The 12,483-nt window shown below is 44.3% G+C and overlaps 1 protein-coding gene and 1 non-coding gene across 2 annotated transcripts in view; one reads left to right on the forward strand and one right to left on the reverse strand.

Moving 5' to 3' along the window:
* Positions 1–1,056: 1,056 nt before the first annotated feature.
* LOC137434906 (uncharacterized) overlaps positions 1,057–12,483 on the reverse strand; it is a 137,943-nt gene continuing 126,516 nt past the window's right edge. The window contains exons 6-11 of the mRNA XM_068128162.2: positions 8,428–8,522; positions 3,864–3,956; positions 3,129–3,767; positions 2,949–3,027; positions 2,507–2,666; positions 1,057–2,385 (exon numbers count right to left, since the gene is read on the reverse strand). Of these exons, the coding sequence (XP_067984263.2) occupies positions 1,863–2,385; positions 2,507–2,666; positions 2,949–3,027; positions 3,129–3,767; positions 3,864–3,956; positions 8,428–8,522 (1,589 nt within the window). The 3' untranslated portion in view covers positions 1,057–1,862. The remainder of the gene's footprint in view (positions 2,386–2,506; positions 2,667–2,948; positions 3,028–3,128; positions 3,768–3,863; positions 3,957–8,427; positions 8,523–12,483) is intronic.
* Positions 7,462–7,534, forward strand: TRNAT-GGU (transfer RNA threonine (anticodon GGU)). Its single transcript has one exon. It is a non-coding gene; the product is annotated as a tRNA-Thr (tRNA).

Raw genomic sequence — 12,483 nt, forward strand, 5'->3', positions numbered from 1 at the left:
AGGATAATTAGCATGAGGCCAAAAGGATGTAAAACGATACACATTATAGGAGATAGATATGATATCAGCCCTCACAACAGCCTAAAACAGGAAGAAAGATGCAGGTGAGAAAAAGAGGCAAAAGGAATAAAGATGTTCATCCCACACCCGTCCATACCTGTGCCAAAATGGAAAAACTACATTTAATTGGAAAAAAGAAAACAAGGAGAACCTTGTAATTCATGTTCTTTTTCTCATTTCTATTGATCATTGGAAGCTCCATAAAAGCCTTCCATGAACAACTGCATGATACTCTGATACGCCTGTCGCCTGTTCCGGAATCATGAAATTGCTTCATTAGCGTATCGTCTGGTTTTGGCTAGGATTTTTGTTTTGACCATTTTTGCCTTTCTCAGTGTTCTATTATCACTATTTTCCTGTCAGTAATATCTACATATGCATGGCTGGTTTATTTGTGAGGATATGTTTGCCTTTATAGGCTGCAGTTATCATTTAGAGCAAATACCAGTAACCATCATTTAACAATTAACGTATTAAAAATCAGGTTCATGTTATCAGTCAATAAGGGTTAACTGCCAAACAAAGGGTTACAAGAGACATTCAGAACTCATAGAGTGATTAAAGCATCAAGATACCCTGATTGGATGTCCTTCCCTGCTTCAAAAGAATCTTTGTTTCATTATTCTGAAAATGTCTGAAAATTCCAATTTCTTTTACCATTTTTGAAAATTTTGTCCCTGAAACAGAAGGGATTACCACTGTAATGCTAATATATTTGTAAAGTTTCTTGATATTAAAAACTTCCTATATAGGTCCTCTAAAATATGAGTCAGTTTTCTTTTCACAACCTCTTTGCATTTTTTTCATTAATCCCTGCGCATCGTAAGAGCGTGACCAAGGGTTGGCGTCAGGAAGGGCATCCGGCCATAAAAACATTGCCTCAAACGGAACCATGATTGTCATGGGGCCCGCAAGGCTAACCCCCGCTCTAGCGGGGAAAATGGCCTTAAAACGATCATTCATTCATTCATTCATATTCATTCATTTGCATTTTTTGATTTCAACCCTTTTATTGCACAGGTATCCCAGATTTTCACTTCCCCTTCAACTTCGTGACCTTTTGACCTCTGATGATGTCATCGATGACGTCATCAAAATTTGCATACCACCAATTTTTAGCCTGATGCAAGACCTTTCCAATGATACCCAACACAAGTGGTTTTATTAACTAAAAATATATAATAAAGGCATTCTTGTTTCCCCTACCCCTAATTTTTGGCTCTAATCAAATCGGGACGCAAGTTCAGATTCGAGCCCATACCGTGAGTTCGCAAGAAGATCGGCCGGGTTAACAAGTCATTTCATATGCGGAATGTATATACCTACCCCAAAACACATAAGAAAAAAGTATAACATGTTTGACCACCTAAAACCTTAAATAGGCACATTTTTGCACTTTGGCTCCCCTACTACACGTAGTATAACCCTTGCCAAGACACCGCTTCGGTAGCACAGGCGTTCTGTCAAGAGCACGGTACATTGATCATGATCATAATACCTCCAGCCACAACCCTAGGAGTAAATTTAACAGGTGAAACTAGTGTCATTTTATCTAAAATAAAATTATTTGAGAACTGTAGCAATTGTCCTTCATTGCCCTTCGTTAAACTTTGAATTGCTCCTTTCCAAAAGCCATGCCTCATTTTCTCCTCTCACTCCAGATAATAAACAGATCTGTCCTAAGTTACGTTTCACCCCAAAAAGTGTAGCAAGGTTAAAATCTAATACTTCCTCATGGCCGACATCACAAAACAAAAGTTCTTCAAGGGAGTGATTAAAAACATTAATATTAATAAGCACGTTCAATCTGTGTTCTCAGAGTTCTCCACTAGAGAGGATACAGAAACCGCACATAAGCTGCTATCCATTTCCCTTGGTTCTATCGCACTTGGGCCTCCGGGCACTGTCCCTGTGGGGTCGGCTACCATGGAAACATTGGAAAGTGTGACTGTTGGAAGGCCTGTAATTGAAGTCTGAGCACTGACCCCGTGGCCCTTTATTTGCTTGATGGTGTTCTTGAGGGCCTGTCGTTTGTTGCAGAACCAAATGCGCACAACCTCACGATCGTAGCCGAGACGCTCGGCGAGCTCGGTCATCTCTTGACCCGCTGGGTGCATATTTCCTTCAAAGTAACAGTTGAGGGCGGCAAGGGCATTCGGTGTGAAGGAAGTTCGGCGACGACGGCGACGTGACGGCTCTGAACCAATAAAATCCGAAAGACCGTTGGGACTGTTTTGATACCTCGCTTCGGCTTCGCACATCCATCGTTCAAGGATGGGCAACATTTTCTGGGCACTTTTTGGGGTGAGGTCCAGCTTTTCAAACCTGTCGTAGGTAACAGGGTAAAAGGTCAAAACAAAAAGAGGCCGGCACGTGGAAGTGCAAACTGAATACGGTGGAACACATTTTCTTCAATGAGAGCTCAACAAGGTAAGCAACTGCATACCTGCAAATAGCAGACTGACTGTAGGCAGGCCCCTCAGACACACTCAGTGCGTGTCCAACCTGTGTCTGTGTCAGACTCAAGGACAGCCGGCGGAGTTTGAAGGCCTTAGCAAACTCTCGGATCTCCTGTAAGTCTATAGTTCCCATGCTGTTCTTTACATCTAAGAGCAAATGGTGATCAGCCATTAACAGATTTAGCAATGCTCCTTCGAAGGTGAATATGACTTTTCTAAAATCCCCTCTCGTATCACAGCATTGATCAGTGATCACAATTCTCCTCCACTTTTTTGTCGTAATTTTTGCTCCTGCTGGTAATAAAGTTTGGAATTAGATGTGCATAATTGTGCTTTGCCGGCCTGTGCATTTGGTGGGTATCAAAAGAATATGAGCTGAAGCTGAAGGCCGACATGATACAAAGTTCCGAATGCATTTTGTGAACTCACCACAAGATGGCGGGCTTGATGCTTTGCAAGTCTTCAGCACTTTGGGACTGCCATTACATTTCTCTGTTGCATCTCTCTCCTGTTGAAAACATTCATGCTCATTGAGAGGTCTTAAACCCAGCAGGTGGTCCTTAGCACAATAAGCAAAAAATACAAACAAATATATACATACTTTCCCACCTGCATGACTTTGTGGAATTGACCAGTGGGCGGTGGGCTGTCCAAGCCAAATGTTAATTTCTGTCCTATTACAGGAATGCCCTTGGTGTTACTGGACAGTCCAGTTTGCTGCACAGGTTTGGCACAAAGTGACGTCCCGCCCAATGACCCTGTATTCAGCACCTGGAAGACCTGCCCGCCGGGACCCAACACGCGGCACCCAGATGGCAGCACCGAGCAAGGTTGACCCCCAAGTCCGCTAGTGCCAGTAACTCCCAGTGTCTGACCGCCCAGCCCAAATGTCCCCAACAATTGGTTCCCAATAACTAAATTGGTCAATGTTGGTCCTGTTGGACCACTGGCTGCTATAGATGAACCAGGAACCTGTGCCTGACCTCCGACACTTGGCGGGGTAATCTGGTTGAGTGTAGGAGCAGGAGTGCCACTCCCAATATGCAACAAGCTTCCAACTCCTGATGCACCCAGCAGTGTGGCCAACACCTGACCCTGACTGGCTGCCAATATATGAGTAGCTGAAGCAGAGGTAATAGGTGAGGCTGGGGTCAAAGTGTTAGCCACAGTTGATGATGGTGCCACCATAGATATGACACCCAATTGCTGCTGCTGCTGCTGCTGTTGTTGTTGTTGTTGTTGTTGCTGCTACATTGAACGATAAAAAAAGCAGAGGATAGCAAACACAACAGACCAGCTTAATTGTAAACAGATTACATGATGAACGAGATGGATGTATCTCACCAATTGTCCTTCTATGGACTGCACTACAAAAGCTGGCAACACTTGAGGGCTGCCCAACGTGGTCGTCTGTCCGGGAAATGTTCCACCAATGATCTTCAGGTGACCACAAAAGGAAGGAAGGGAGTAGGGTGCAATCTGAGGTGATTGATAACTTAAAGGAGGGGGGGGGGGGGTGATGTTCATTGATAATTTCGCATTTTTGGAGTGACATAAGTTATGAATGAATATACAAAAATTATGAATCACACAAAATTGTTTTTACATTAGTCATGAGATATGAATGCACCACCACCAAACCCACTCGCTCTCCTCATCATCTCAACTTTCCTATGTTTCTTGGACCCCTCATAAAATGAACTTTTGATGTCACTACCAGTTTGTGGATTACATGTTTGCTTAACAATACTCTACTCTGCAATGCATTACTACACACGTGCACAATCATGAAATTTGCTTCCATTTTCAAAAAAGGTTGATTCATCAATAGACGTCCCTCGGATAGACGTTAAACTGGCGTCCCGTATACCGACAGTTTGTGGGCGTTAAAGATCCCACGGTGTCCTTCACGAAGAGTAGGCGAGCTAGCGATGGCAAACCACCCAGCATGACCCTGGCCTAGAAACTGCTTCCGCAGAACTAACGTTCTGCAACTCAGATTATGCTACATCGGATCGGATAAAGAAAACAATTTTGAAGTTGTGTTTATGATTGTCATTTGTTTGAAAAATCCGACTTTTGTTTTAAAAGAAAATCATATTTCGAGATGATGGTGGAATATTAATATCGTGAATGAAAGTGGAAAACAATCTATTAAACATTATTTTATTCACACAAGTGTATGCACTGTTTTCAGTAGTTATACTTCACTTAATGTAATTGGTTAAAAAAAAAGAAGATTTTTCTCCTCAACTGCCGAGACTACTGCATCTTGGCCTGTGTGTGTCATCTCAGAAAAACGTGAACAAACACCTGCAGTATAACGTGAGCAAACACCTGCAGTATGCTGTGGTCTATCCACTTGGGGAAAATACGTTATAATTGGGACAAGTGTGGTAGTTTATCTAGTAGCTCTGTGAAAAATCTATAGATGGAGAGAAGCAATGAGATTTGGACAGGCGAAATCAAAACAGTAAATTCAAGATAAATAGCACATATGTAACTTTCATTCTTAATACGTGCAGCGTGCTGTGCTAGACGTACATGGTGTGTATGCTTGGCTACCTGTACTGTGAAAAACTTTTTACATCACATCTGTGATGAGATGTCTCTGATGAGACATGCTGAATGGAGAAGGTGGATCAGACTCGGCAACGGTTGCTAGAGTGAGATGTGCATGGAAGAAGTTTCGGGAATTGAGTGGCGTGCTGATGTGGAGGGGAGTGTCATTGAAGCTGAAGGGAAAGGTGTATGCTGCATGTGTGAGAAGTGTTATGATTTATGGGAGCGAGACATGGGTCATGAACGTAGAGCAGCAACGAAGGTTGGAAGGGGTGGAAATGCGAATGGTTCGACGGATGTGCGGAGTATCGTTGAGAGAGAGGAAGACAAATGATGAATTGCGAAAGATGATGGGAATAGAGCCTGTGATTGATGCTGTGAAGAGGAACAGGTTGAGATGGTTTGGTCATGTGTTGAGGAAGGATGAAAGTGACTGGTTGAGAAGAGTGATGGAAATGAATGTAGAAGGAAGTAGAAGACGGGGAAGACCGAGAAAGACTTGGCTAAAGATGGTGGAAGAAGAAATGCGGGCAAGGGGGTTAACAAGGAGAGATGCAGAAAATAGGGCAAAATGGAGAACATTGTCATGGGGACCGCAAGGCTAACACCCGCTCTAGCAGGGAAAATGGCCTTTTAAAATGCATGTTGTTGTTGTTGTTATCACATCTGTACTGCATATGTGCTGTGCACGTTATTTGTTATGTGATATGCACTTGGTCTACTAGTCTATGAAGATGTGTGCTTGGAATATATTGGGTGACTTATTAGCCTAACTCCCAAAGGAAAATAGTTTTTTTTTGATCAAACTACTGTATGGTTCTCGTTTTTCTTGTTTATTAAATACTAGCAAAGGTGCCTGGCATTGCCAGGCAATGCAGCGTCCCTTCATGATGGGAATATTAAGAGGGGAAGGGGGAGTTAGAATGGAAGGGGTGAAGGAGGGGAAGATGGAAGGGGAAGGTAGGGGAGGGGGAAGGGTGCAGGGGGTGAGGGAGGGGAGCGAAGTTGGAAGGAAGGGAAGGGGGCAGTTGGGAGAGGGAGGGTGGAGGGGGGGAGAGAGAGGGGAGAAAGGGTGGAGGGGGAGAGAGAGAAAGGAGGGAGCAGAGGGAGGGGAGAGTGAGGCGGGGGAAAGGGGAGGGAGAGTGGGGATGGGGAGGGAGAGAGAGAGGAGGGGTGGGGGAGGAGAAAGGGAAGGAGGGGGGTTGTGAGGAGGAGGTGGGTTAGCGAGGAAGGAGAGAGAGCGAGGAAGGAGAGAGAGTGAGGAAGGTGGGGGGTGTAAAGCGAGGAAGGTGGGGGGTGTAAAGCGAGGAAGGTGGGGGAGGGGTGTAAAGTGAGGAAAGGGGTGGGCGGAGCGAGGAATGGGGATGGGGAGAGCGAGGAATGGGGGGAGAGCGACGCCTCACTACATGTCTCTATAAACCCCGTCAGGGAAGGGGTGGGAGTGAGAGAGGTGTGTGGGAGGAGGGTGTGGTACTTTATTAGGAGGGGACAGACAGAGTGGGGGTAGAAAAGGTGTGGTAAATTAAAGAGACAAGGCTTAGCAAAGAGAATGATATTTTATGATGCCCGGAGACTGTTAACCTGAGCCAAATTTCAAGATTGAAGCTGCAGAATTGAGCGTAGCAGTAGTTCCGACTGCTAAAAAGTGTTAATTTGTTCTCTGGGTGTCTACTAACTTTACCGGGCAGACATCACTGATAAAGTACACCAAATACAAAAACAGCAACCACAAAGATTTACGTTTAAATAGTCTTCTACAAAAATGAAAATCAAGCAGAAAATCAGCGAAATGTGCAAACCACTGCGAGTAAACAAATTGTCGAAATTTCACTTGCAAAGCTAAATTTAAAATGGTGGATTTCCAAACATGATGTTTGATTCAACGTTTTTAAAAATAAGTATATTTTGGAAGTAGATCACACAAAAATGTGAATCAATGCAATCTTGTGTAATAAAAAAGGGAGCGCTGTCTACTATATCGCTATGGCTTGCAAAAGAAGCCCGAAGAGCGCTCGCCAAGTCACTTAAGCACTCAAGCAAGCACTCCAAATAAACGATTGATAAGGAACTTTTTGTTGCATTCAATACAGTTACACATGTGGGCACATTCCTCAATCTTTTCTTCAATCAATATAATTGTTGGAACAGTAGAAAAAGTTGAGATAAATGATTTGCAGGCAATATGGAGAAGGAGGAAGGACAGCCTTGCAGAACAGAGTAAAGGATGAACATCTCGTTATAAGAAATCAATAGAATGGGGAAGACCCTCTCATGAGCAGACCGTTGTTGCTCCTATGGTTGGCAGCGAGTGCATTGGAAGCAATGGCGAAAAGAAAGTGGCAATTATATATTTGGAAAAAGTGCATGCTTGGCCAGGGTCGCCCAGATAGCTCAGATGGCAGAGCACTGGTGTGGTTCACCAGAGGACCTTGGTTCGATTCCATGTCTGGGCGTGTAAATTTCCCACATATATTGATTGGTTATTTATAATCCTGTTCATTTATATGAGTTAGATATAAGAATTGCTAATGTGTTAAATTTTTCAGATTTCACTCCAGATCTCGATACTTATTAAGTGTAAGGGATCCGAATCCAGATTTCGATTATTTGCTTTAATTAGTCCATGAGAGTCAATAGTGTTTCCAAGCCAAGGTACGTTTCAATAGGCTGAAACAACATGGTGGCTTAAGAACCCAGCGAGCGATGTGACAGTGGGCTGACCAAGATGGAGCCATTTTGGTAAGGCTAATTTTGTTTTGTTTTCTGTTATGAGCTCCCGTTAATCCTCTTCAAGAAGGGTGTTTAAACACACCCAACACCCAGTTTTCATTCATGCACTCCCTTGCAGTTCAAGAAGTATGCATGCAAAGTTTGGGGTCACTAGGTTTCATGGTTTTGGAGGAGATGTGAGCACACACACACACACACACACTGCCATTTGTTATAGAGTATAGACAATGCCTCTTCCTTCTACCAATGTAAAGCTTGGTGGTTGGGTTGGTAAAACTTATTTGCATTGCTCTAGCTGATGTGGTTTGGTTCCCATGGCTGCTCAAGGCAGAAAATATCCACACCTTGCCAAGGAGTAATGACCTGTTCAGGATTGTGGGCTTGCAATGAGACTCACATGTGGACTAAAACGGTCAGTGAGACATTAAGTGATTTTTACAAGCCCGGGTTATTTCTCTCGTAGGCAGTACAACACAGCCCCGACCCTCAAACATGCACTCACTCTAACTACAGGTGTGTATGCACTAGCGCATGTACACATGCGCACGCACATACACACACACACACACACACACACACACACACACATTTAAAACCCCACTGGGGAAGGTCTTACCTGTAGGGGAATGTTAGAGCCGAGTAGGGTTGGATTGTTAATGGGGGCTGCTTTGCAGGGTAGAACTTGCAGCATTTGGCCAGTGGTAGCTGGGGCTGTTGGGAAATAGTGCAGCAGCTTTTATTTTTCAGTTTCAATCGTGAATTAAACAATGATGGATTGGAAGGTAGAGTCCAAGCAAGTAAGGTCCAATAAATAGGATCTTACTTCAAAGTTCCTTTATATATAAAATGCATAAAAGGTTAATATTTTGCATTACATTTAATTACAAATTAATATTTCAAAAGGAAAGAAAGAGGAGGGAAAGACCGGTCAAAAGCTTTCCCCCAGTTTGCACCACAAGAAGATGGGAATAATTGGGGCCGTTAAAGAAGTAGTAGTAGTTTTTGTTGTGGTGGGAAGTGGGAAAACAAAAACACTTATTTTTACCCGTTCAACCATTCTCTACGGGAGCGGCAGGAAGGGTCATTCCTCTCTGGGGTATATAGATTACAGTAGATCTAGGGTTGCGCATCGAGGCCGCATCGCTGATGTGTTTATTTACCAAGTTATTTTTAGAGAACTCACCAAGTAGTTTAAGCGTTCGAGCAAGCACTCCATTCAAAACCATTGATAAGGAACAGCTGGCTTGCCAAGCACTAGCTAGCTGCTTAGTAACGTAACACACTCTGGGTTTTCTTCCTTTCAGTTTAGTGTTAAACAGCAGGAGCGACTGTTTCAAAAGGTAATCAAATGTGTTTGTGGTTTATAATATTTTTACTTCTGGTAGTAGGGGTGCTCCCACCAAAACGGTACGATAAGGTGTTGATACACGTTAAGACGGCGTTTGTTCAAGGAGGAGAAGCCCCTTGGGAAGACGGGGCATTACTAGTATTAATATTGTTTTGTAATAACATTCATAGTATGCAATTATATTTGGTGTTGTTACTTTTGTTGTTAGAAGTGGCCTTGGAACAACACCACGATAAAGCTATCTTAACACAAATATACACCTCAACACGCAACCCGCTTTGCGGGGAAAACACCCTTGGGCGGGGGAGGGGAGGGCAGTTAAACTGCCACAACCTCCGTCATGTGAACCTTAGTCTCCCTGTCAAGTTTGGTTGAGATTGGATAACTAACGACCGAATGTATCGCGGTCAAATATCATCAGACAGACAAAAAACAATTTGTATATTTTTGTATAATTTTGTTTGAGTGACTTGGGGGGGAGGGGGGGGCAAAGCTGCATTTTATTAGCAACAGTACCCACCCCAAGGCCTTTCAAAATCAACCAAAAAGTGTGGACCTGCACGAAATGTAGATGCGATGATGATGGGTGGGCAGATTACCCTCTCCTTGAAGATCATTAATTAGCAAGGTGGATCTTTCTATGGACAGTCCAAATGTAGGTTTCAGCTATACTTAAAACCTTCGAACCCATAACCTCAAATATACCAGTGTAGATAGCATTATCATCACAGAGCCACTGTAACGACAATATTAATTACTATAGAGGACATTCTAATTTGTCCTTTGCCAAAATGGTACCTTTTACTTTGCCATATGCAACTAAAGCAGAGCATGAGGGAAATCAAGTGTACTTTAATTCTTTTTTTTCCTCAATGAATAGTATTTGAATAGTGAGGGCAGTGGTATGGACATTGACTTAAAATCCAGAGGTTGTAAGTTCAATTCTATACAAGGTAATTATATAATTACAGCTGAATCCAAACATTCAACTCTCCAGTACTTTCTTAACAACCCTCTCAAGTAAGTTCAGTTATTCAAACTCCTGGGTCTCACTCTCAGCCATGATCCTTCTTGGGCAAACCACATTTCAAAGTTGGCCTCCAAATCCAGTCGCCGACTGGGCATCTTCTGTCATGCAAAAACACTTCCTTGGCACACCTGAACTCCTATCCACCTACAAGACCTTCGTCCACAGCTTTTTTTTTTTTTTTCTTCTTTTTTTTTGTATACAAGATCGAGGCTCGTGAAAGAGCTAACAATAATCACACAAAAAGACAAACCGACACACAAAACACAAAAAACAAGGGGAGCGGCAGACAAGATGGGGAGAGAGGGGGAAGGACACAAAAGAGAGGGGGAAGAGGGGGAAGGACACAAACACAACATTTGAGAGCAGGGACATCGGGAGGACTTGGGGGGAGGTGGGAGAGGAATAAAACATATGAACACTGCAAGGACTCTGGGGTGAATTACCGGGGGTAGAAAAGATCAAGGTTTTCGATGGGGGAAGATAAGAGATGGTGGTGAACAGCTGTTTTAAAGACCTGGAGGGAGGAGTGGAATTGAAGGGAGTGGGGGAGTTTGTTCCAGAGGCGGGAGAAAAGGGGAATGAAAGAGTGAAGGTGAGCAGAGAGCCTAGACTTTGGCAGTTTAACCATAAGAGGGTTGCAGGCAGATGTTGTGCGACCTGAAGGAATATTGGGGGGACAGAGCACAGAGAGAGCTGGGGGAGCAAGGCCGGAGAGGAGTCGGTAGAAGACAGAAAGACCACCAACCTGCCTGCGGTGAGTGAGTGAAAGGCCTTCGGAGTTGACTACATCGCAGGAGATTCCAATGATTCTGAAAGCTTTGGCCTCAACAGCGTGAAGCCGAGCAAGGTGTGAGGCAGGAGCACCAGCCCAGAGGGGGGAACAGTATTCCATTGAGCTGCGGATGAAAGCCTTGTATGTGGTGAGGAGCTCAGGTGTGCCAAGGAAGGACTTCGCACGACGGAGGATGCCCAGTCGGCGACTGGCTTTGGAGGCCAGCTTGGAAATGTGGTTTTCCCAAGAAAGATCATGGCAGATAGTGAGACCCAAAAGCTTGAGCGACAGAACTTCTTGGAGAGGATTGTTGAGAAAGTAGATGGGAGGGTTGTCCAGTCGGTCCTTTTGGAGAGACATTGTAAGAGTGTGAGATTTGTCAGGATTGAAAGACATGTTCCACTTGTTTGACCAGTCTGTGATTTTGTCCAGGTCTGCAGAGAGTGAGGAGGCTGCAGACTGCCGATCTGAGGGATGAGGAATGGAGCGACAGAGAGTAGAGTCGTCAGCAAAGAGATAGAGAGGATTTTCAAGAGAGTCAGAGAGATCATTGATGAAGACCAGAAAAAGCACAGGGCCCAGAACACTACCTTGGGGAACTCCAGCCTGAACAGGAAGAGGAGATGAGAGAAACCCATTCAGGGCCACACGTTGATTACGACCAGAGAGGAAGTCCACCAGCCATGCGTGGAGATTTCCATGGATACCAAAGGAGGAGAGTTTGGTGAGCAGAGCAGGGTGCCAGACCGTATCGAAGGCACGTGAAATGTCAAGGGAGACAGCTCTAATTTCCTGTTTGGCGTTGAGGACCTCCATCCATTGTTGAGAAAGCAGAAGCAGCATGTCCAGAGTAGAGTGACCAGGTCTGAAACCAAATTGATGATCAGAGATCAAGCCATTGGAGAAGAGGAAAGATTTAATATCTGAAGCAATGATGGATTCCATGACTTTGCTGATAATTGGGAGAAGGCTGATTGGTCTGTAGTTGCTGGGATCTGTTTTTGCACCTTTTTTGTGCAAAGCGGTGATGTTGGCTGATTTCCAAGCAGATGGCAGATGACCTTGAGCAAAAGAGAGGGTGAAGAGAACAGAAAGAGGGAGTGAAAGAGCAGAAGAACATGATTTTAGGACCCGTGGGCTGATGCCGTCAGGACCAGTTGCAGAATCAGAGTCGAGGGTTGACAGAAACTTTTCCACCTTGTCAGGAGGAAAGGACACAGAGTCCAGGAGCAGCTGGGTACGACTGGGTACGGTGGGTACAGAGAGGGATGGGTTTGGGACACAAGATTTAGAGGCAAACACAGAGTTGAGGCATTCAGCTTTTTCACGTGCGGAGTCAGCCGTTAAGCCGTTTGAGGTGAGGGAGGGGATGGAGGGGGAACAAACACCAGAAACAGATTTGATCAGACGCCACCAGGATTTGGAAGAGGGAGACAGATAAGAGAGTTTGGTCTTGAGAACGGTGAGATATTGTTTCCTGGCTCTCCTGAGGGTGGACACACACTTGTTTCGGGCTTTGTGA

The sequence above is a fragment of the Myxine glutinosa genome, chromosome 1 (genome assembly GCF_964187855.1).
Source record: "Myxine glutinosa chromosome 1, kmMyxGlut1.1, whole genome shotgun sequence".
Classification (NCBI taxonomy): domain Eukaryota; kingdom Metazoa; phylum Chordata; class Myxini; order Myxiniformes; family Myxinidae; genus Myxine; species Myxine glutinosa.